At 40.5% G+C, this 25,383-nt stretch overlaps 2 protein-coding genes across 3 annotated transcripts; one reads left to right on the top strand and one right to left on the bottom strand.

Annotated features, from left to right (window-relative positions):
- Window positions 1-1,144: 1,144 nt before the first annotated feature.
- Window positions 1,145-11,034, bottom strand: tmem68 (transmembrane protein 68). 2 transcript variants are annotated; one of them, XM_038718818.1, is made up of 9 exons: window positions 10,882-11,034; window positions 8,138-8,322; window positions 7,035-7,208; window positions 6,423-6,522; window positions 5,711-5,878; window positions 4,473-4,666; window positions 3,793-3,853; window positions 2,872-3,011; window positions 1,145-1,564 (listed from the first exon to the last, which is right to left on the bottom strand). In XM_038718818.1, the coding sequence occupies exons 2-9, from the start codon at window positions 8,195-8,197 to the stop codon at window positions 1,460-1,462; spliced, it is 1,002 nt and encodes a 333-aa protein (XP_038574746.1). In that variant the 5' UTR covers window positions 8,198-8,322; window positions 10,882-11,034; the 3' UTR covers window positions 1,145-1,459. The 2 variants fall into 2 exon arrangements, with proteins under 2 accessions (XP_038574746.1, XP_038574747.1); XM_038718819.1 differs by lacking the exon at window positions 10,882-11,034 and adding an exon at window positions 10,740-10,854.
- A 956-nt stretch (window positions 11,035-11,990) lies between these two features.
- Window positions 11,991-25,156, top strand: tgs1 (trimethylguanosine synthase 1). The gene is given in 17 exon segments (XM_038718814.1): window positions 11,991-12,039; window positions 12,042-12,120; window positions 12,262-12,329; window positions 12,549-12,676; window positions 12,774-12,867; window positions 13,106-13,183; window positions 14,192-14,731; window positions 15,682-15,805; window positions 16,199-16,285; window positions 16,535-16,691; window positions 19,770-20,142; window positions 20,368-20,535; window positions 22,401-22,547; window positions 22,941-23,157; window positions 23,874-23,952; window positions 24,817-24,930; window positions 25,025-25,156. Coding segments are annotated over 16 exon segments (2,487 nt in total). The 5' UTR covers window positions 11,991-12,005; the 3' UTR covers window positions 25,025-25,156.
- Window positions 25,157-25,383: the final 227 nt, after the last annotated feature.

Here is a 25,383-nt window from a genome sequence, read left to right as displayed (position 1 = left end):
AGGAGGAGGGATGAGGCCATGTATCGCGAGATCTTGGCCAACAACCTCCTTCCCTCAGTAAGAGCATTGAAGAGGTGTTGTGGCTGGGTCTTCCAGCATGACGACTACCCGAAACACACAGCCAGGGCAACTAAGGAGTGGCTCCGTAAGAAGCCTCTCAAGGTCCTGGAGTAGCCTAGCCAGTCTCTAGACCTGAACCCAATAGAAAATCTTTGGAGGGAGCTGAAAGTCCGTATTGCCCAGCCACAGCCCGAAACCTGAAGGAACTGGAGAAGGTCTGTATGGAGGAGTGGGCCAAAATCCCTGCTGCAGTGTGTGCAAACCTGGTCAAGAACTACAGGAAACGTATGATCTCTGTAATCGCAAACAAAGGTTTCTGTACCAAATATTAAGTTCTGCTTTTCTGATGTATCAAATACTTATGTCACGCAATAAAATGCAAATAAATTATTTAAAAAATCATACAATGTGATTTTCTGGATTTGTTTTAGATTCCGTCTCTCACAGTTGACGTGTACCTATGATTAAAAATTACAGACCTCTACATGCTTTGTAAGTAGGAAAACCTGCAAAATCAGCAGTGTATCAAATACTTGTTCTCCCCACTGTAGAAGGTAACCTCATCTACCCCATGCTGCTGTAACCTGAGGCCAGTGTAGAGTGTGTTCCTGGGACAATTATGATACTGGTGGTTTCAACATGAAACTCCTTTTTACTTTTTGTAGTGGTCCAACCATAACCACTGGCTTCAGCTCTGTATCCTCTGCCTGTTGAGACTCTAATCTAACCCTGAAGCCTGATCCCAAGAATAAGTTCCATTATTTACTCCAGGTCAAGTGAAACTGAAGCTGTGCAAACTCAAAGTGCTGTTACAGTACATCATTACAAGCAAACATCTGCAGAGTCTCTGCAATTCATAGGCATGGACAATAAACCAAATTAAGTGACTAACCATCAATACGAATCTCTTGTTGACCAAAATAATTATATCACCGTCTGAATACCGTATATTTAAACTGACAATAGTTACAAAGACCAATTACATCTAACCAGTAGTTCGACCAACCAATCAGTCCACAGGTCTATCTTTAACTCACCGTACTGTAATTACTAAAGACAAAGATATCAGAACACGAGAAAAACATACTGTCCATGTGTGTATTGAAAAAGCCAGTAACAACTTCAGGAAGCCTGTCCTGAAACAGATTCATCCTGGGAATGATCTGATAAAAAGGGACTCAATGTACACAAGAATACATATCAGAAAGGTGCGATCCAAAGAACATGTACTGTATGTAAAAACACCCTCAGCAGCTGCAGTCAGTAGTGTTTGGGGGCAGTGAAGAAAGCTGTGCAAATATTCCAACATGTTAGGCCACCAAACCTGTGCACACTGCAGCCGCCTGAGCCGATGTGACGGGTTGTTTTAGTCACAAGCTGGACTGCTGGACTGTTGATGTTAATGGTCTTTGTGTTTGGTGTGAAATCTTTCCAACAAGGCTCTCAGGATGTTCCCCGGTATCTGCTGGTGCTGGTCTATCAGAGACTGGACTGCATGCTGCACCTGAAGAGTAAAAAAAAGCATTCAGCAATACTACGTGCGAATGATCGGTGTTTTGTGGAACAGCTCACATGAATATAAAACATCCTGCAAGAAGACACCCCACGGATTTAATCACAATGAGAGTGGTGATTTATAGTTTAGGACCCATCAGAATTTCACATTCCAGTGGTAAGTGGTGGTGCTGCCACTCATAAAGAAAGAAACCCTTCAACCAGATAAAGACTAGGGTTGGATATCGTTTAAAATGTTACGATACCAGTACCAAAACCAGTACCCTTAAAATGATACAGATACCAAAAGAGGATTTCATTCACTACCTTGCATAAAATGCCACCTGTTGAAGCCACAGTAGTTGATTGGTAGCCTATTATTATTTTTATTTATTTTTATTGTTGTTATGGATAAGCAATATTTAATTTTTTTTCGTTTCAAATAACTGGGAAATTGTATTCTCTTCATCCCAATTAGGTTTCATAAGGGGAAAGACTACAGCTTGGGAGTTTTTTGTATTTGAATGACAGAGGAGGAGTGAAATAGTTTAGTGAGCAAATGAGTTGTGGGAAACAAATTTAAGATTTTAATTTTATGATACATTTGTTGAAAGTAAACTGTGGAGAATTATTTTGTTCACTTTCGATCAATAAACTGAATTGAAAGATCTCCGCGAGTGTTTTTTCCTTCAGTGGTATAAGTAGAAAACGAGTCAGGAGTCTGTTAAACAAGTCACTAAACTAGCCGTTACTAAAGAGTCTAAAGAAGCAAACAGAGGAAAAGAAAGGCTGCACTTCCAGCTGATCAAACCAACTACACCTGAAGCGGCCGCAAATAATTTTAATCTGTGCAGCCTTGTTTATTCATTGTGTCCATTTAAACCACAATGAACATAAAGGTATAATTTCCTTACATAGAAAAGATAGTCTGTTTACTTTTTTCATATTTATCCAGACGTGGAAATGATTAAATTTAAATTTCCAAATTGTTACGTCTCTTCCAGTCAGTTAGGGAGGAACATTCAGTGTTAGCAGCACATGGTATGCAGTTTGATTTGATTTTTGATAGAGATACGTCGATATACTTTGGATTGGATTGACTTTTGAACAACATCGTGCGTTGTCCCTTAAGCATATGATAATATGTCAACTATTAAATGTTATGTGGTAGTGCATGGATTATTTTTTGTGCGCACAAATTTAAGCACATTCTTAACCCCAAGGACTGTTTAATGGTCACTGCTCAGATGATTTGAGGAGAAACAAACAAACAAACAAACACATTTCCCAGCAGTACAATAACTTTAGCTCACTGACTTTCTCTGCCAGCTCTGCAGCGTTTATGTTGGGGTCATATGGGATGGGATCACCAAGAAAGGTCCGAAACTTCACAGGAAATCCACCATAAACAGGAGCTATAGGGAGACGAAACCTGTCATACACCCAGCGGAAAAACCCTGGATAGAAAGAGACAGAGAGAGAGAGAGAGAGAGCATGTTACATGGAAAAATACAAAGAGAGTGGTCAGGTCAGCGGACTCCCTTTGCTACCACACTATCTCGAGGATAGGTTTGGTGATGTGTTTTTCTTGTCAACAAACTCCACGTGCAAACCAACACTGAATGTATCTACTACAACAAGTGCTGTGTGTAATAATAAATAATACATTATTGTAAGTCACTACGCTCTCCATACAGTCTGAAACAACAAATTCAAACAAAATAATTCATATTGCGACTCGCGAGGATATCAACCTAGAGAACAACCAACTGCTTTAACGTCGGCAAAACCAAGGACCATCATTGGAGCTGAGGTGGAGCAGGTGAACAGTTTTAAGTGCCTGGGTATCAGCGTCAGAGAATATAGTAAAGGGTTGTGCATGGTCCAGGACAGGAGGGCTCTGAAGCGAGTGATTAAAAAACGCTCAGAAGAGCCCAAAGGATACTAAAGGACAGTAGAGAGATACAGAAGTGTCTGCTGTCAGACCACCAGACTGCAGAGCAGCTTCTTCCCTCAGGTTGTGAGACTTCTTCATTTAGTCTATTCTAATTAAAACATTTGTAAATATGTTCTATGTGACTGAAGCATGAAGGGGCAACAACCTCGATACATTGATACGTTGAATGACCTGTGCTAAGTCGTCCTGTGTGTGTGTGTGTCCTGTGTAAACTTGAAGGTGTGTGTGTCCATCAGTGCTACCATGAGCTTGGTGATGTTATTTTTGTGATTTTAACTTACTGAGCGTTCCCAGAGATCTGAAGCCTTCTCGCACATTTTGAGTAAACATTGGAATTATTGGCTGAAAGAAAGACAAAGACAAGGTTAGAGAGGAGGGTTTTCTACACTGCAGTGTTCTTACACAGAGAATAATATGTGAGAAAGATGCTGCACTTCATTATGACACTTGTTTAGTTTACTGTAGGGGTGGAGGAACAAGACTGAATTTAGCTAACCTTTTTACAAAACAATCGAGGCATAGTGTGAGAAATATCAAATGTGTATAAGAAGACTTGAAAATTGGGGAAAAGGTATACTAATCTGGCATCATACGCACATGACGCACCAAGCTTTAGCTATTTAATAAAATTTAATTTAATAAATTAAATTAATTGTTAATTTTTGATTAAATAACAAGCACATCCATGAACTCAAATGTGATCAAAAGTTAACTTAAAAATTAACTAATAAAACAGATGTGTATCTAGTTAATGTGCCAAAGTGAAATAAATGTGACATGTAAAAAATGTACTATGGTACTAGGGACTCGCTTAGTGTTGCAATAATCTGTATACTGCATCTGCAAGAGTACTGGGAGACATTATGTAATGCAGCATTATACAATATTATGCAATCCATGCTGAAGCTTTAACAAAAGGACTGACAAACAGTGACAGCAGATTTCAGGAACAACAACTCACCACTTGAGAGTCGATGGCGACCTGGGCGAAGCCTTTGCGTTTGCCCCAGAGAAGAGGGTAGGTCTCATCACTGAACAGAGCCTCCCGCACTCCTCCTGGAGAAATCCCCAACAGGTCGCCGTTCCTCAGAGCCCGCACACACTCCTCCTGAGGACCATGGATTACACTGAACACCTCCAACAGTAGCTTGAAACCTGGAAGAACAGGACAGAATGACATAGAGAAACGGATACAGTAGAAAAAGAAAGAGAAAATAACCAAGATAAAGCTGGGATTAAAAAGCCTACTCTTAAATGTAGAGATGGTGTCTGCCTCCTGAACCCAAACTAGGACCTAGGTCCACAGGAGAGGAGCTTGATAGCTGAACACTCTGGCTCCCTTTCTACTTTTGGAGACTCTAGGAAACACAAGTAACCCTGCATTCTGGGAGCACAGTGCTCTGGTGGGATAGTAAGGTACTATGAGCTCTTTAAGATGCGAGAGGTGCCTGACCATTAAGAGCTTTGTAGGTGAGCAGAAGAGAAATATGATCTCTTTTGCATCCCACAGTGCGCGCACACACACACACACACACGCACACACACACTCACAAGAATGGTATGGGGTCTGAAGTTAGTTGGTGAAGGTCGATGGGCGAAAAGCAATCTAAATTTAAATCAGATTTTCAGATTGTTCAGCTGTTTCTAATGTTTCTGAGTTTGAAGATAAATCGGTGCAAGTTGAAGGCAGGAAATAATGGATTTTGCCTCTACTAATTAAATTTTTTATCATTAAATAAGCTCATGATGTCATTACTACTGAGGGCTATAGGACTCTGTCAGCCTGGCTCCAGTGCTGAAAAGCAACCTGGGGTTGTTCTTATTTTCCTCTATTAATGACAAGTAATACGTTGCTCTGGCATTATGGACGGCCCTCCTATATGTGTTTAAAGGGCAAGAGGACAGGAACATATTAGATACAGTGTCAAATAAGAACTTTGGTTTAAATCAATAAAATTTTAAAAAAAGTGGATTTTCTCATTTAAATCTAGTTTTGCTCAAATTAGAACAAATATTAGATTTAATTAATACTTTGCTGGTGCAATCTATTTAGTCTTAGCTAATCCCTGATTTGTGTGAAAGACGCTATTAAAAGTAAACCAAAACATACACTGCAAATAAAATGAGGTCAGCATTACTTGTGGAGATTAATAGTGTATGGATTACTGTGTATGTGCATGTGTGACACAGTGTGAGTACCTGGGACCTTGAAGAGGAAATGGTCAGCTACAGAGTGGCAGGTCCGTCCCTTCTGGATGATAACATTGGCCAGAAAGTAATAGTAGTCTACGGGAATGGCTCCATGATAGTACACTATCAGTGCTGGTCCTTCATCAGGGATCTTCTCCATCCCATGTATCTCGTAGCCTGGGACACAGGTCAAAGTACATGAGGTATGCATGCTATTCCATTAAAAGCAGTGTGGCCCTGAGAACTCATTACTCAGAACACATTGCAACAGACAAAACACAAGCAAATAAGAGAAACATTCATCTATTTGACAACATGTACAGAATTTAGAAAAAAGCAGCAAAGTGTGAAAACAAGTAAATACAAAAACACCTTTAAACAATGCAACAACAAATAACAACAAATAACCCTGTATAAATTTTACTGAATAAAAGAGGTTACACATTTTGATACTGAGTCTATTTCATGAGGTCTCTTATTTTGAAAATCTTTGCTGAATATTATTTTCCTTTGTCTATTAGGGCTTTAATATTCGCCCACTCTCGTGCACACACAAGTGCAGAAACAACTGCAGCTTTCGCTCTTTGTATTTGGTGGTGTTTTCTGTTTTCGCAACACTTTTTTGGCTTTGGCTGTGATTGGCTTTATAAATGCTATCTGAACAGACAGCATCTAAAAGGATGCCACAGATCTTGAACTAATGATGTCCGTGGTGTCTTACCATGCCATATGGCTCCATGTCCGTCCCACAGAGTTGCCAGGGTCTTCCTGGCTCCATCCCACAGATTGTTGCAGTAAGCTTCCCTCAGCTGATTCTTCCTCTGTTAGACGAAAAACATCACGAAAGATAAGGTTTGGAGTTACTCAAGACAGCAAAAGATTTTTAACAACCTGGGTCAACGATACCCCTATGATTGATACAGTAAATTATTGAAAACACCTTGACCTATTCATCAACTTTACATTCACTATAAACTTATTGTATCCAACGGTCTACATTGAAGGCGATTTGATGTATGCAGGTCCATTTGTTTGACTCGCTGGTCAGTCCCATGCCCTAATCAGCACGGAGCTGCAGATGTATTTGGTGGCTTCCGTTTTCAGTTCAATCTTGCACTCTGCTCAGTAACAGACATCTAACATTTTGTTACATTAGGTCTTACTATGTGAAGGTGTAAACAGTAAATAGTACATGAGCAATAATTATTTATCCTTAACAATCATGAATGGCATTTTAAATCATTTGTGAGTGCTTTTAAAATTTGCTAAATTACATGAACTGTGGTGGTTCACTGTTCACGCATTGCAGATGGTAGAAAGAGTGTGTGCATACCTTATAGACATGAAGGAAGAGTATAGAGAGGTAAAGAAGGATGACGATGAGGAAGGGCAATATGAAGACGATGGCCAGAGGGGTGAAGACCCACAGCAAGTACTCCAAAACACTCAGATAGTCCTCCACCTGACCAAGGCCGGCCCACTCTTCCCATTCTCGAAACAAACACACCTGTGAACAAAACACACACACACACGACTGGCAGGTAAAGAGACAGAGAGTCTACCCAGGGAGAGAACTTGACAGAAACAAACAATGTGAAAGGAGCTGCTATGGAAAGAGAAGCTACAACATAAGAAATAACAGTCTATCGAACAGTATTAGCAAGAGCTGAACACCAAATAACGGCTCAAAAATCAAACGTTCCTACATTCAAATCCAGACTGTGGTGTACATTTGAATCTGTGCCATCTTCGCAGCTTCTCCATCTGTTCACAAAATTGACTGGACGGACAGCGGGGGGGGGGGAAGCTTCCTTCCAATAAGCAGAGACTCTCTAGTTACAGCATTTTGAACCATAACTCATACCAAGTCAAACTTGGGGAGGACATCACCAAAGAAGCGACGGGACACTCAAAGCATACCAAACCAAACGTGTAAAAGAAACAAATAGTTCAGAAGAAGTTGTGTGTGTTTCATAATGCACAATAAATCAAGGTACAATAACTAGTTGGGCTGGCTTCAGATAAGATCCATACCATCTCACTATCATAGAAAAAACAGAAACTATGACATTTGGCTATTGTGTTTTTAAAAATAACTGATGGTACATCAAACAAATGGCTAAATAATTTTACAAATACGTTTAGAGCAACAAACAATTCTTTTATAATTATATTTAATCTGCTGATTATTCTCTCAATTGTTTAGTCTGTGTCTTGCTCAAAAACTCCAACATGTGGATACCAAAAGCCTCCAACTCATTCTGAGTGTTAGCGGCTACATTAGTGAACTGTAATCGCACCCCTGATGGGATCAAATAAACAGTACTCTCAATCAATTAATAAACCAATTCCTTAAGTGGTTTTAAATGAAATCCCAGCATGAACACAGAGAGAATAGACAGCTATTAAGTTGTACTAACTGCACATGGCTCATACCAGGAAGGAGACCGTGTCCTCTGCTCCCATCAGACAGGACTGGTTCCCGCTGTCTGACATCCTGCTCTGCTGCCAGTCACAGAAGCTGTAGTTCAACCAGCTGATGACAGGATCAGTCAGACAGCTTCAGGGGGAAGGGTCACGCTACTTGGAGAGCATCTGCTGCTACATACAGCACAGGGGAACTGAAAGACAGCAGAATACAACAGCATTTGCAGCTTAGTTGAATAACTCAATTTATACCTGTGAAGGTTCTCACTGATCCAGGTCATAGTTATCCAAGGAAGGTAAAATCAAGGGAAACTAGACTTGGTCAAAGAGACTTCTTCACTTCTGATTCACTGGTAGGGAAACTCAGCTATTTAACCTCTGTAGGATTGTTGTCATGATAATCGATACCGCTAACCAACCACTAACGAACAAGCGGTGTTGATCAACGAGGTTAAACAGCTGTTTCTCCAAGTACAATTGCCCTTGACTATAAGTTTTCTTGGATAACTCAATTTATGCATGAACAGACACATTTTCTCTTGTTATACTGCATTTAATTTAGGTAACGTTAAAGTCAGGGTTGCACAATATATTGACTGAATATCGCAATACCATGTTGCACAATATAATATAGAAAATGTTGCAGAAAGTATGCAATACTCTGCTGCTGCTGCGTGGTTTAGTTGAGTTTGATTTAGAGGCCACTTGAAACCGCTATTTAATGATCATGTTTCATTGGCCAGTTGTCCCGCCATGTGAAATTGTGAGCTGATAGGTCCACTACACAAACATACGCTACGAAGCATGTGTGTGCATACTTTGATAGCATGTGATTGAAGAGAGAGAGAGAGAGAGAAATGAAAAATAAATATAAAAGCAAAGTGAGTGAGAGGAGGGAAAAAAAAGAAAGGACAGAAAAGGGAGAAAACAAAACAACGGAAGTCAAAGGGGAAACGTATCAGTAACAGGGCCCATCAACTTGTGTATTTACATATATTTAACAAATTTGAAATTAATATCGTCATCGCAATATCACATTTTGTCAATATCGTGCAACCTTTGTTAAGGCGCATCAAACAAAGGGCTACATTACCTATACATTTAGGGCTGCAACAAAAATGTATTATAAATATTGAATAATCTGGTGATTATTTTCTCAGTTTTCCTCTTGCTCAAACACTTTAACATGTGGATACCAAAGGCCCTGCAATTGATGACCAACTAGGGCTGTTATCACAATCAAGTTAAAGTCAAATCATTATTTCTTTCAAGTTTAAAGGCTGATTTTTACTCCTGAGTGAAAGTTGAAAAAACCAGTTTGTGGTTTTAAACTTTTCTTTATGGGCATTTGATGCCAAACAGTGGATCACTTAAAAAAAAAAAAAAAAAATTTCCAACAAACATCCATGTGTACAATTAAGTAAAATCTTTATCCTGAACAAAATAAATATCGTAATAGAAAATAAAAGCACTAATTTGTGGGTGAACACTAGCTAAAGTATTATACCTGTGTTGTAGGGCTGGGCGATATGGACCAGGTACTTTTAGGCTGAACACCGATATAAAATATTTATCTGTTTGTTTTTTGCTAAGTGGGCTGGGTCTGTGTTAGAGGGTGTGTTTTTACTATTTGTAGTAACTTATTTCTCCATTTTAATTATACTCCATTCTCCACCTTATTTAAGTGTCACTCACTTATTCAATCTGACTCCTCCAGTGACTTTCTCTATCAGTAGTAGGCTACTTTGTATAAAGTCAAGTCAAGTCAGCTCTTTATTTATATAGCACATTTAAAAACAACAGGAGTTGACCCAAAGTGCTTTCCAAGAACACAATACACCCAATGCAAGAATTCACAAAGAGTATATATCATTGTGTGTCCAACTACACAAATGAAATGAAACACTAGTGCACCAATACACATTAATAAAAAATAAATTAAATATGGAGAACTTGGTAGAGATAAAATTCAAAGACGCTAAAAAGGAAGTAAGTAAGAACAACGTCAAATTAAAATGGATTAAAATAAATAAATAAAATAAAGTCAGGGACAGGATCATGTAAAAGCCAGAGAGAAAAGGTAGGTCTTTAAATTTAATTTGAACTTCTCAATGTTGGGGCTGGACTTGACGTTAGATGGAAGACTAAGACTCAAAAAAAAAAAAAACAGGAGGAAGAGAGAGAGGAGCAAACGCTGGCAGGACTTTACAGAAACATATTAATTAACTCAACATCAAACTTTATCGGTATTGTCTAAATCTCTTTTGAAATAACGTCGGTAACGTTATGCCTCATAATACCGACATACCGTACTGTGCTGGGAAAACACTGGTGCGTTTGTTGATTGTTTTGTCAATAACAACTTGCCTTCTCCTAATAAGTAATCTGAGAGTAAGTAAAAGGTTTAAACAGAACGAATCGGCATTTAAATGGCACAAAAGTCACGAGTCACGACAAATGACAGCTATGATGCAAAATGACTTTATGGAGGCTAGAAGGGAAAACAGAGAGCTAACGCTACGTTAGCTTAGTAACTGACTAACAAACGTGAATTGAGCCGAACTGAAAAACCTGAGAGTTGACAGCAAAAAGCCTTCATGGTTAACGTTACCTATCCTGAAATCAGACAGACTCAACTCGTTAACGTTTCACTCCGTTTCCACGTTCACAACCAGTCAATTCTGCGGAGTGAGGCGGATTCAAAGGTCTGGACTCAAAACAAGGACCCACGGAATAAACACAGGAAACGTTACCTTGGACAGTTTAGTCTGTGAACAGGCCCATTAACCACCAAAAGAAAACACTGTACATTTAATGTTTACACCAGCACAGCTAACAACTGTCCCGGTTCCCAACTCCGGAAGGCTATGAGTGTGACACATAGTCAGACGTTAAGGTGATACGTGTCCCTGGAAAACACCAGACCGATAGATTAGTTCCACACGGCAGCAACTTCCTGTTTGACACGAAACCTTCAAAATAAAAGCAAGTGGACGACGAGCTGTAAAAAACAAACAAACAAAACCCCAGTTTGGCTGAATTTGAGAGACTTTCATTATTTTAGGTCTTTATTGCCATTCAGCAATAGAAGACGTTACACGTTTATTGTTCACAACAACAACAACAGAAAGTGTATTATTATACGGTCCTAAATAGAGATTATGAAATTGTTGAATATCTATCTACAGTCAGAGATTTCAAGCAGAGGCAGCTTCTTACCAAGTACTGACTCAGTGACATTGCAAATGTTACCTAACAAATACAGAGTATGTGAGCACTGTTCATCAGGTGAGACAGAGATGTATTTTCTCCTGAAATGTAAAAAAAAAATAGAAACATAAGAGAGCAATAAATTGAGAAAGTCCATCTATTAACTCTGGATTTCAAAGAACTCTTTGGATAAAAAGCGTCAGCTAAATGTAATGTAATAACTTGAAGATAACAATCAATTAGGAATAATTCTAGGAGAAGGACATACAGCAAACCAGTATGTGGTCACAACCTGGGGGACTCAGCAAACTGTTGCACTAAACGATCGCTGCATGGCAGGTTACATCTTGCTAATTCCTGTATGTAGTTTATGTTCTAATTATTATTATTTATTATATATTATTTATTATTTCTAATTATTTAATTGTTATTTGTGGTTTTGTGATTTATAACTGCTAAATTGAATGGTGTTATATTTAAATGGAAACACTGCTTTGGCTTCCTTGTTTAAATGAAATAAGCACAAATAAACCCATTGAACTGAACTCTTATCAAAATAACACTTTTATTCCGAAACGAATAGCCGGAAATGATTTCCTGAACGCAGGAAATTGTGCCTGAGCGTGAAGTTCTCCGCGCATGCTGGTACTAGTGCTTCAGAGTCATCATGATGCTGGAGAGGAGCAGGCTGACAGTGGTGGCGGAATCTTCTTCAGCAGCAGACACGCATCCGGGAAGGAGGAGGACAGAATCCACTGTCTCTGCTCCAGAGCCTTCGTGCAGTGAGCCTCTCTTCATCCACTAGCACTTATTGTTGACGTAGCAGTGTGCATTGCTGCAGACTGAAGCTTGGATAGATGAAGCAGGTGATGTTCTTGGTCTTCATCAGCACTTTCTGTTTTGTCTGTGTCCTTCTCGTCCAGGGATCGGGAGCTGTACCGCTCTGATAACAGATGGCTCCCCTTTGACCTGGCAGACACTACAGTCCAAGGTAACGTTGCGTTATACCGTGGCACGCTCAGCTAACGTTATCTGATTGCACCGTATGAGTTCAAAATGATCAAACATCAGGTGGATTGCAACTTTCAGAATACACTGGGCCTTTAGTTCAGTTAACAACAACAACAACACACACATTGTCTTACAGAAAGGGGGGTAGTCAATGTGAAAAGATGATTCCATAAGAAATACATTTGCCCTCAACTCACAGAAGCAGATGAGGAAGAGGATGAGGAAGAGGAGGAGGATGAGGAGGAGCTGTTGGATGAAGAGACTCAGCTGATGGCCAGCATGGGTTTGCCTTTGGCGTTTGTCAGCTCCTCTGGCCAGAGGAGAGCTGTAAGTTATTTTACCTTTTTTTATAAAATAAAGCTGAAGTGGTCGGTGCGACTTCTGCTGATGCTGAATGAGCCTGTTTTTTGGTCATGTGACACAGCGGAGGAGAGGTAACAGGAAGCCTGACACATACTGGGCAGAACCAGCTGAACAAGAGGAGGAGGACGAAAAAGATCTACAGGTTGACAACAAAGGTAATAAAAGAGCAGGGTATTAAAACCAGGTTTTTTGGGTACGAGCTCATGCAGCGATCATGTTCACATGCAGCAGGTTGGGCCTTATTTCAAAGTAACACTCAAATAAATGTGGATCAACACCAGTCTGGGCCTCCCTTGCTTTGAAGCTTCCTGCAGGAGCTTCTCAGACAGGACAAATCAGTGCCATCTGACTTTAACGTGTTTTTATTCATGTCCTTTGCGATTTTTGACCTAGTTGATGAGAAGGAAGCATGTGACCCACTGGAGGAAGGAATAGGAGGGATCCAAGATGCTGGCTGGGAAACCTACTGGGGTAAGGAGGCAGACATGAAGATTACAATCAAGTAGTACACATGCAGTTGTACAATGAGACCCAGTGAACCCAATAACATTTGATGTTGTCCCAAATTGGACCACATCAAGTTTTAGACATGTTTGAGACATTGTATGTAAGGGTAGTAATATAAATCATGTTTAAACTGACATGAAATGTTACGGATCTCATGGTTTCATGTCTGAATAAACGGTGTCACTTACGTAAAAGTAACAACATGAGATCAGACCTGTAATATTTCTGGAACATTCAAAAGGTTGAATGTGTCACCTTTAATATTAAATACGTCACTTAATTCATTTCGACATTATTTGTAGAGCTCCAGTTCCAAACAGAAGTTATCGGGTCGAGAGCGAGTGGGATAAGAAGGTGCCTGACCATTAAGAGCTTTGTAGCTGAGCAGAGGGATTTTACAGAGAAGCTAATACAGGAGAAATATGATCTTTTTTTCCTGGTTCCTGTCAGAACACGTGCTGCAGCATTCTGGATCAACTGGAGAGTCTTAAGGGACTTTTTCAGGCAGCCTGATAATAAGGAATCCAGCCTAGAAGTTACAAATGCATCTGTTACATAAGGTTAAAAAAGGCGGCCCTTGAAGTTTGTTTAATGTGAGAGGACATGTCCCGATCAAAGATAATGATGCTGGAGGCCATGGTGATGCCATCTAGAGTAATTATATCTTTAGTTAATGCTTTTGTTTGTGAGTTCAGTTTAACATCAGAACTTAATTATCATCTCTATTGAACAAATACCATTAAATCTATTTAGTAAACCACAAAAGATCTTAAAGTTTGAACATTTATTCTTGACCATATTTAACCAAACTGACTGCTGGGAACCGCGGTTGACTCTAGGTACACTTAATAGCTGGATCATGGGTCACATCATCGCAGGATTAAGAAAAAAAAGCAAGGACAAACCCTTTAACACCTCAGATATTAAATATTGCTTCTCCATTTTTATCTATTCCCCGTGTATCTGCTTAAGCTCAACAGGGTGAAGCTCTGCTGTGGAGCAGCTGGCTGGAGAAACATCCAGAGGCTGAGCTGCCGTCTACAGAAGATCCAGGAACAGTGACTGCTGTTTGGAATGACCCAGAAACAAATGCTGTCTGGGACAAACATGCCGCAGAGACCTACTACTCCTATTGGGAGCAGTACTCATACTGGGCAGCACAGGGCTGGACCACTGACCAGTCCCTCTGTAATGGGAACGCTGATGGGGTGATGGACGGAGGCATAGAGACACTCCCAGAGGAATGTAGAGACGGACAGACTGAAGCTGAAGTAGTGACGGCTCCACACGATGACCTTGAGGTTTTGAAGGCTATGTTTGGACAGAACTGCACGTTAGAAGCAGGCGGGAGCTCTGCGTCTGACTCCGAGATCGACAGACGGTGTGTGAGGACGGCTGATGATGGAAAGCAATCAAAGGGAGAGAGCTGTGGCACCGATGATCCTGCTGATGGTGGGAATGACCGCAAGAGACCTGCTGCCTCCTCACAGCAGAACACAGCTGAACATACAGGTAGTAGCTGAGTGTGTATCTCTGTCAACACTGCTACATTATCACACAGACTGCTTTCTTTTAACGCAACATTTTATATTGTCTATAGCCTTCCTCTCTGACTTCTGAGAGTGCTTACTCACTTAATTCCATTTTTCTCTGTTAATCTCTCCATCCTTCACCCTGTCTCTCTCGTGTCATTTGCTTTGCACTTAATGTGGAACATTAAACCGAGTGTTGCAGCACTTATTCTCGAAGGCTTCTCCTTGATCTGCTGTGGTTTGTGTCTGCCAAATTAATAAATGTAAAGATTATCTTTGCTGAGAACAGGTTAAGAGAGGAATCTCTGCTGACAGTGTCCTTGTTTCTGTTTACAAATGTCTTGTTTGACCCAAAAATGCAAGTATATTTTTCGTTTTTTTTGGCAAAGTGACCTGTAACTAAAACTACATGAAAAAGATTTTTAAAATAGAATTTAAGGAAATGTTCAAATATATACATTAAAAAATATTTTTACAGGGGATGCTAAGTTTGCTAAAATTATGTTATGAGTGGCACCAGAGGGCACTATGCAACCCACAAATCCACTACAAAACACAGCAATCAGCTGTACATTTGTTCAAAGTACTCCTTTATAACAATAGAAAAGTATACTAGCATTATGTCATGTTATCTTGGTGAGACCTCATAACTACACATAACAAATGTTTGAGATAATCTTTGTTTATGTTTTGTGTTTTCGGCAGACATATCGGAAAATCAGATTTTAAAATCTTCAAATATCAAAATCAGTCTTAAAAATCTAATATTGGTATTATATTAATAATGTTTTAGTATTTAGTACATTCATTTAGTAAATGTGTTTCAGACTTAATATCACATATTAGAGTTGTAGTGACAGCTTCGGAAAAATGCTAATTCAGTTGCTGTGAGTTGTGCTGGTAAATATCTTTGTGTATTTTTTGATTCAGATTCCCAGCAGGCTGCTGGCAGAACCGACAGACAGTATGGCTCACAGAATAAGATGTCAAATAGAGAAGATGATGACGATGATGACAAACCCCCAAGAGGAGGACAAGCCAAAGTCAAACGCAGGTGATTGGTGAATGTGACCTGTAGTGTAAAGCACACAAGTGCAGTCCCTTTACTATAAAAAAAAAACACACACACATGCAAAAGAAGAGCATCTTGGCTTTAAAGTCACATCAAATATGCTGCTTATAACTTAAGTAGTTAAAGCACCCTCGTATTTCTAGTTGATTCCAAATTACCATGAGATCCTCAGCTTGACTCTTTTCTGATGTAGAACTGAATTTGGAAGTGTTTGAAATGTTGTACAACCAAGAAATACAACAAAACATCCATAAGAAAATCTCGTGTTTATCCCTCGGACCTAAACAGCTAAAAAAAGAGAGAATACAAATACTGTAAATGTGAAAATAATAATCATACTTAAATCCTGAAGCAGTATTTTCTGTTTGTCTGCAGTCATGAGCTGGATGTGGAGGAGAGCACACATCTGACACCTGAGGAAGCTTGGAGTAAACTGGGACTCAAACACAACCCCGAGCCTCTGTAAGTCCGGTCAGTTCATACAGATCACACTGTTGAATTAACACCTCTCGAAAATATTTTGAACAGACAAACTTCATGAAGGGAGGATTTATTGCAGACTGTTGAATTGGACTTCATTAGTTTTAGCTTGGAGGACCTAATACACTGTCAGCTGTATATATGATGTATGTATGTGAAGTGCACACATACTGGAGCAGTTGTTACACAGTGAATGTCTCTCTCTGGGTCGTCTTTATGTTTGTTTCTCAGGTTCGACAGCGTCTTAAGCTTTAAAGGCGGCGCTGGTCAGAAGCGTCAGAGGCAGTGGCGGTCTAAGAGAGCCGTCCGCAGCATCGGCAAACACACCAGGTTCTCAGAGACGGATGGAGACGACACACAGCCGCAGATCAGCACCGCCCTCTACAAGGTACCGGTGAAGGGTTTACACTGCTGGAGACACCTGTAACACCGGGGACAGTGCAGGGGGGTTTTCGGTTGGAACAAGGTCCTGATGTGATTGCTGCTGAGCTGCCATGTTGGATATTTCCAACCGGACAGCTGCAAGTTCCTGCACATCTATCTGCTCGGAAATTACAGTGGGTACGGAAAGTATTCAGACCCCTTTAAATTTTTCACTCTTTGTTTCATTGCAGCCATTTTCCAAAAATCAAAAAAGTTCATTTTATTTCTCAGCACCCCATCTTGACAGAAAAAAAAAACAAATGTAGAAATTTTTGCAAATTTATTAAAAAAGAAAAACTGAAATATCACATGGTCATAAGTATTCAGACCCTTTGCTCAGTATTTAGTAGAAGCACCCTTTTGATCTAATACAGCCATGAGTCGTTTTGGGAAAGATGCAACAAGTTTTTCACATCTGGATTTGGGTATCCTCTGCCATTCCTCCTTGCAGATCCTCTCCAGTTCTGTCAGGTTGGATGGTAAACGTTGGTGGACAGCCATTTTCAGGTCTCTCCAGAGATGCTCAATTGGGTTTAAGTCAGGGCTCTGGCTGGGCCATTCAAGAACAGCCACGGAGTTGTTGTGAAGCCACTCCTTCGTTATTTTAGCGGTGTGCTCAGGGTCATTGTCTTGTTGGAAGGTAAACCTTCGGCCCAGTCTGAGGTCCAGAGCACTCTGGAAAAGGTTTTCGTCCAGGATATCCTGTACTTGGCCGCATTCATCTTTCCCTCGATTGCAACCAGTCGTCCTGTCCCTGCAGCTGAAAAACCCCCCACAGCATGATGCTGCCACCACCATGCTTCACTGTTGAGACTGTATTGGACAGGTGATGAGCAGTGCCTGGTTTCTCCACACATACCGCTTAGAATTAAGGCCAAAAAGTTCTATCTTGGTCTCATCAGACCAGAGGATCTTATTTATCACCATCTTGGAGTCCTTCAGGTGTTTTTTAGCAAACTCCATGCGGGCTTTCATGTGTCTTGCACTGAGGAGAGGCTTCCGTCGGGCCACTCTGCCATAAAGCCCCGACTGGTGGATTGCTGCAGTGATGGTTGACTTACTACAACTTTCTCCCATCTCCCGACTGCATCTCTGGAGCCACAGTGACCTTTGGGTTCTTCTTTACCTCTCTCACCAAGGCTCTTCTCCCCCGATAGCTCAGTTTGGCCGGACGGCCAGCTCTAGGAAGGGTTCTGGTCGTCCCAAACGTCTTCCATTTGAGGATTATGGAGGCCACTGTGCTCTTAGGAACCTTAAGTGCAGCAGAAATTTTTTTGTAACCTTGGCCAGATCTGTGCCTTGCCACAATTCTGTCTCTGAGCTCTTCAGGCAGTTCCTTTGACCTCATGATTCTCATTTGCTCTGACATGCACTGTGAGCTGTAAGGTCTTATATAGACAGGTGTGTGGCTTTCCTAATCAAGTCCAATCAGTATAATCAAACACAGCTGGACTCAAATGAAGGTGTAGAACCATCTCAAGGATGATCAGAAGAAATAGACAGCACCTGAGTTAAATATGAGTGTCACGGCAAAGGGTCTGAATACTTATGACCATGTGATATTTCAGTTTTTCTTTTTTAATAAATTTGCAAAAATTTCTACATTTCTGTTTTTTTCTGTCAAGATGGGGTGCTGAGTGTACATTACTGAGAAATAAAATGAACTTTTTTGATTTTTGGAAAATGGCTGCAATGAAACAGAGTGAAAAATTTAAAGGGGTCTGAATACTTTCCGTACCCGTACTGAAAACCTCGTCCATCTCTCTTGACTTTGAACCTGTGATTCTACTACAATAAGTTCAAAGCTCTATAAATCACACCTGTCATCAAATTTTGTAGTTTCAGTAACTGCCTGGAACATGAAAATCCCCTTGATTACTAATTAAACACAAGTTAAAGGTGCTTCCGTTCACATGTGGCTACATTTAGATGACCTAGATATGGATTAAACATTGTGTTTTTGGCCAATCTCAAAATGGCAGATTCACCTACACAATGAAAAGTCACAAGCTCCACACTAAAACGTACTAACGCGGTTCAACACTTTGGTACTCTTAACCATTTGGCTGTCACTTGCATATGACTTTGTGAGACATTTCTCTGTGTCTTTCTCAGTCTTTCTCGCAGGCTCGGTCACAATTAGTCACTAAATCAACAATAGTGTTCCTCCAGAACCAGCATCAGGCTGCTTGGTCTCTAACTGGGCATTTTTTATAGATTGTTCTTGCTTCAGTACTCCGGTGAACAAAGTCTGCTCAGTTTGATCCAGTTAGTTTAGCTGCTGTTAAAAATCCTCAGCCTCTGAAAGGTTTAGTTGGGGAAAAAAAAGGTGAGTTTAACTTTATTGTACAGAAAGCTAAATTACGTCAGACACAGAGAGCCATAAATGCTTCTTGTCCACTAATAACATAACGTAAAATTGTACCGCTACTCGTCATTTTCTATTGTAATTTAATGAATGCTGAGACATTTTTCTGATTTGCTTTTGTAAAAGAAAGCATCATTTAAATGTCTTTTGAATGAAGGATAATTACCTGAATGTTGATAATCCATAACTGTTGACTGCAGTGATGCAATGACTGTGGGTCAAATGCTTGAGTCAAGTTGGTAATATCACATCAGACCCATCTCATATTGTATTTAAAGAATATCCGCTTTTGCCATCAAAGAGAAGATTCCCACTGAACTCTTTTGTTCCCCAGCGTTCCTGTACAGACTGAGCTCTGAATGTTAAAGGGAGCCATTAAATCGATCGCACTGCAGCCACTTATTTGTGATGTCTGATTTAAATTATGTTCATACACATTTTAGAACAATATTCTGATAATAATGTGAAATCAAATAATTTTCTCTCAAATTTTGTCGTGGCCTTTTTAACACAAAAACAATTTTCCAAACTGCACTGTGCTATCGCATTAAAGCATTTGAACTCACTCCAGGTTCCCTCTGGCTTGTGGGTCAATGACGATGATGAAGAACTGGAAAGTAGCAGAGTGCACATTTATTAGTATGAATGACTAATTAAATGAAATTTGTTTTGCAGGTCCAAAAGTTTCTTGAGAAGAACCGGAAAGAGACTCAGATGACACCGTGTGAGCAGGGTGAGGTGGGAGAAGGAAGCACACAGGAGTCTGAGGACAAGCCTCCATTTCTGGGAGAAGTGACTGGAGAAGAGGAGAGGAGGAGAAGGGAGGAGATGAAGAGTGCTGAGGAAGGAAGTAAAGAGGCCGTGGAAGAAGAGAATTCAAATGCTCTATCCAGTTTCGATGCAGAGAGGAGGACGTGCAGTCAGCCCTTCAGCTCTGCTCCAGGGTCTGTGGATAGGGATAGGGAGGACGAGGAGCAGCCTGGTAGACCGTTACAATGTCTAGAAATTCCTCACTTTCTCCTCTCTGACGCACCTGAAGGCAACAGAGGTAATCATAGCATCTGTCAAATGATTCTGATGGCATAAGTGTTTGCATGAAAAACTGGTGCCATCACTGAAGAGTGAGTGAGTGTGTGTGTGTGTGTGTGTGTGTGTGTGTGTGTGTGTGTGTGTGTGTGTGTGTGTGTGTGTGTGTGTGTGTGTGTGTGTGTGTGTGTGTGTGTGTGTGTGTGTGTGTGTGTGTGTGTGTGTGTGTGTGTGTGTGTGTGTGTAGAGTTGAGCATGAAAGACGGGAAGAAGTCAAAGAAGAACAAGAAGAGCAAGCGAGGCAGGAAGCAGCAGGTCCCAGCTGAGATGGCAGCTGAACCGGAGCTGGCTAAATACTGGGCTCAACGCTACAGACTCTTCTCTCGCTTCGATGAAGGGATCAGGCTGGACCGAGGTTAGTCTGCGCCCTGCATGCACGCCTAGAAACTAACAAAGAATTGATTTCATTGCTATCCGCACCAAAAGCCAATGGAGCCAGGACTGTGACTTTAGATTTTGGCGTTGAAAATGCATCCTGATCCAAAAAAGGAAACATTGGCATTAGAAAAAGTCATTATCAGGGTTTGTATTTTCAATGCCAAACTCTAAAGTCACTGCCCTGGCTCCATAAATGTCTCCATAAAATAAACAGGCTGTGTTTAAAGTCAGGTCTCTAGTGGTGGTGGGGCTGAGCCACAGAGGGAATTAGATGTCTTCCAAGCATGAGTGAATTCAGGCAGAACAGCTGGTGTGAAAGTCACTCATGTAGTTGAAGCAGATAAATGAGTCTTAGGGGGACAGAAGGAATAACAGCAAGCAGATGTGAAATATTCCATTTACTCTAATTTAGTGTGCAGTGCTTTTTTGAATATTTTAAAAAAAATGCACCATGCAGCAAATCAGCGACTGAGCCACAGAAAAAGCTTGAAGGATAGCGTGTCTCTCTTACGTACAGTACGCACATGCACATGGGAACATCAAAATTGTTATTGCTCACTGTAATTATGAAACTATTCCTGACTACACTGGCTGCAAAGAGACATGGTACAATCTTTTAAGTACCCAACTTCCCTCTTTGTGATACTATCACTCTGCTGCGGCGCAGATGAAAAGCTTTGATTAACTTACATTTGCTTCGGGTGAACTCTAGAATGCTAAATTCACTGTAGGGAGGAGGAATAATTACTGCGCCCAATAACCCTTTTAATGTCCACTGGGGGTGTCATATTGTTTTACGATTGGTTGTGCTGCCAATATCTATTACTGCAGTCTGTTAATTGATAGTTTTCTCAATAAAAAGGCAAATGGGAAGAGACAATCCTTTCATAATATTTAGCTTTAATTTTTTTATGTCTATTCGAGTTGGTTTGACCAGAGAGTGTATAAGTTGCTGGAAATGAAGCGGTTTGTGTGGCGTGAACACATGCACTCGGTACATAAGTTTCCCCACTCAGCTGGATATTTGACACAGATCCAATGCCTTCCAGTGTGGGCGCAGTGTGATTCTAGAGGCAAACATTGCGTGCGATTTTAAAAATGCAGACTGCAGAGTGAAAGAATGTGGTTTCGGTCTGAGCACAGGCTTTGTGTACATCTCGCTGTTATGTTGTGCCTCAAAGAGCAGATGATGTGAAAACGCACTTGGATGCAGAGCTTCACTCCACAGAGATCAGATTCTCACGCCGTTCAAATTGAGAGGTGTGATTTTTGTGCTTGTTTACTCCTTCTTATAACAGCAGAGTACTGAAAATTTCTAAGGATGCTTCAGGAAAAAATCATTGACAGCACACGGTTTGGTTTTTCACTAAGGACTTGCAATTTATGTACCATTCTATTAAACTGGCTTTGGTTTTGTAAGTGCTATGTTACATGTTATAGCTGTGCATTTACAGCTTAAATCACTTTTACAGTTACAGTGTTTTGTAGCCCAAAAGTGTGCTTCAGTTGAATACTTCTAAAAGTATAGACTTTACTCATTTAAAGGGAAGGATCAGATGCTGATTGTATCCAATTTAAACTGGAGAGCCACAGATTACAGTGATTAACAGACTGCAGCTGTTAATCACTGAATCCATGTTGCTCATTTGGTCCGGGAGCACGCTGCTGTTCTTAGTATCCATACTGATGAACAGTGAGCAGACATGTGGGATTTGGGGGAATTACTGGATGCTCTAACAAGGCTCCAAACAGTTCTAGTAAAATCAGATTTCACTCGGTCTACTTCACAATGTTTTTACGCACTGACTTTCTGAGATTCTCTCTTGCTAACGTTTGTTTCAGAGGGCTGGTTCTCTGTGACGCCGGAGAGGATCGCTGAGCACATCGCCCTCAGGGTGGAGCACAGCTTCCCCGACTCTGAGCTGGTCATAGACGCCTTCTGTGGTGTGGGAGGAAACGCCATCCAGTTCGCCCTCACTGGAAAGAGAGGTAAGCTGTGTGTGTGTGTGTGTGTGTGTGTGTGTGTGTGTGTGTGTGTGGTCTTGCTCTTCCATTCACCTCTGATAGGGCTGGAATTTAAGATATAGATATAGTTAACTTATATTATAGTTGAGAAAAGAACTACAGTACAGAATAGTAAACCAGATGTGTCAGAGTTTCCCACATATGACAGAATTGATTTTGGGTTGTATTTATATGTTTCTTACATTTGTCCAAACTTCCCATTAAAGGCTGCCCGTGGTTGGGTTTTAATGTTTCTGTTTTTACCCTGTGATTGACTGTCCAGTGCGTCCTACTGCAAGATTAGAAATGTTACAGTCCCAGTACATAAATCTCAGCAAGGTTTCTCCTGCTGTGTCTTTTTCTGTGTAACACTCTCAGTCCTGGCCATTGATATCGACCCAGTGCGGTTGGACTTGGCGCGGCACAATGCAACGGTTTATGGTGTCGCCGACCGAATCGACTTCCTTCAAGGGGACTTCCTTCAGCTGGCGCCCCGTCTTCGTGGCGATGTGGTCTTCCTGTCACCGCCGTGGGGAGGGCCAGACTACCTGACTGCGGAGGTGTTTGACATCAAGACCATGATGGAGCCTGATGGATATCCTTCGATGTAGAAGCGAAGGGTGGGGGTGGATTGGGGACTTGCCTATAATGCATTGTCGAGGGTAAAAGCTAAAAGTACAGGGTTTTATTTGTTGTTCATTTTTCTGCAGTGATGTACAAGTGTACACGTCTGACCACAGCCAACCAGCTACACTGATGGGTGTGGTTGGAAACAGACTGGAAACTTTGAGCCAGAGAGGGCAGTGAATCCCTGCTGTTAACCAGCCTGGTGTTACTGTATTCGGTTGACGATTCTTGCTTGGATGCATCTTTGCTATAACTTTATCAGTAAGTAAGTGGTAATAATAGGTATGTTTCTTTGGCTGACCACTGCGTCTACAGTCCTCAACATTGTCCTCCAGATAGCTACTGGCTGGATGCAACATTTGCTGTGGATATTCATGGTCTCCAGAGGATGAATCTTAATAATTTAGGCGACCCCTGAGCTTTTCATCTAGCAACGTCATCTGGACAAAATGTCCACTTGTACACACAAAGTCTAATGGTAGATTGTCATTACATTTCATAGGGTGAAAATAGCTCTCTGTAACACTGCCCTCAAGACAAAATGTCAGCTTTAAACACATAAAATATAAACATCTGAACTACTCTCCATTCAGTACTAAATGCATCTTAAAATGAAAACGTTTTTAAAAAGTAGACTCATATTGTTCATGTTGAATATTGGTTTTAAACCTTGACAGTAGATACATTTGAGATTTTCCAGCTGGCCACGCTGATATCAGACAACATAGTGTACTTTCTGCCTCGCAATGCTGACATGGATCAGGTCTGTATGTTTATTGTTTTGTGTGTGTGTGTGTGTGTGTGTGTGTGTACGTGAACAGGCCAATAGTTATAAATTTGCTGAATTTTATATAATTAATTTGTGAGCTGTGTCAAGAATATAGCACCACCTAATGCAATATTCCCACCAGATGTGGTATGGTTAATCTGAAGCACATACTTTTTAGGCTTTTTTCAGTTTGTTTCATTTGGAGAATGTTCTGGTACATACAGTACATTGTACTGGTTATGTATTGGAGGATATAATGGGGGGTGGCATACCAAATTTATTACCTACTAACAAAAACCTTTGCCGCAACATTTATTGATCAGCTATCATCAAAATTTTAATGGTGCATCCAGAGCCAACCAAGTATTGGTGCACCAAGTGTGGGTTCATCTACTGATGAGATATATTGTTATTTGTACTGTAAAAATTACATGTAAACAAAGAACGTAGTCGTAAAAGAAAAATGCAGTTGATCAGGTTTCAAAAGTTTTTATTTTAAATGTAATGCGCAGACATGTTTGTGGTCTACTAGAAGCAGCTGTATGAAAGGATTACTTCCTCTGGAACTGCTCTTGCATATTTTACAGTTCAACAATTTGGACCACAGAACCAGTTTCAGTTAAATGGAAATAATAATAATCTGAGCAAAAACAACTTCTAACACAGCAGGTGCTTGGTTACCAAAGCAGGTTATTCAGTGTTGGAATATTACTGGAAAGAATAACTGAATGGATCTGGAACAATCTGTGTCTTCTTTTTACTGTTCTGGTCTGGTTTAACATTACTGACCAGCAGCTTAGAGAGACTGGAGGAACTCCTGTGTGATAATATATTATCTCCCTGTGCATCTCTCCACAGATAGCCTCTCTGGCTGGTCCAGGAGGGAAGGTGGAGGTGGAGCAGAACTTCCTCAACAACAAGCTGAAGACTGTGACTGCTTACTTTGGCGTCTTAATGAAGTCAGACAACTAGGTACCCTGGCAAAGACATGGACAATAAAGATTTCTACCTCCACTAAATGAGAGTGGAACAAACATTTATTACTTTTTTTCTTTATTTCTACTAGGGCCTACTGGACTCCATTCACATCGCCTTTCTATTCCCTCCAGGGATTCATTCAAGTACTAAAAAGTACAACAATTTAACTGCTTGTTATTAAAGTGTTTTAGCATTTATATTTTATTGTTTTTTATTGTACAATAGAACGAATAAATGTTTTTTTCACAATGTGGTTTGTTGTCATTTCATTACACTATTTAGTTTGTCTGCTCAGGTTAAGTAACAACGAGTTTAACATTGGATCACAGGATGAGAAGACGTACTGTATGACCAACAGATACTAACTCCACCAGTTGCTCTTGTCACTACACTCATTTACACATAACACAGGACTTCTCTGAAGGATGTATGGGTTTACAGTATTTG

This window comes from Micropterus salmoides, unplaced genomic scaffold (genome assembly GCF_014851395.1).
Source record: "Micropterus salmoides isolate LMB-PRFRI ecotype aquatic unplaced genomic scaffold, ASM1485139v1 Ms_hic_scaffold_14, whole genome shotgun sequence".
NCBI lineage: Eukaryota > Metazoa > Chordata > Actinopteri > Centrarchiformes > Centrarchidae > Micropterus > Micropterus salmoides.
This window is presented reverse-complemented; position numbering and strand designations above follow the sequence as displayed.

What these genes read in the sequence shown, in the direction of transcription:
- tmem68 (XM_038718818.1), bottom strand. Translation starts at nt 8,197, where the DNA reads ATGTCAGACAGCGGGAACCAGTCCTGTCTGATGGGAGCAGAGGACACG. An exon ending in AGGACACGGTCTCCTTCCTG is followed by an intron (nt 7,209 to 8,137) that starts GTATGAGCCATG and finishes TTTTGTTCACAG; the next exon opens with GTGTGTTTGTTTCGAGAATG. An exon ending in ACATGGAGCCATATGGCATG is followed by an intron (nt 5,879 to 6,422) that starts GTAAGACACCAC and finishes CCTGTGTCCCAG; the next exon opens with GCTACGAGATACATGGGATG.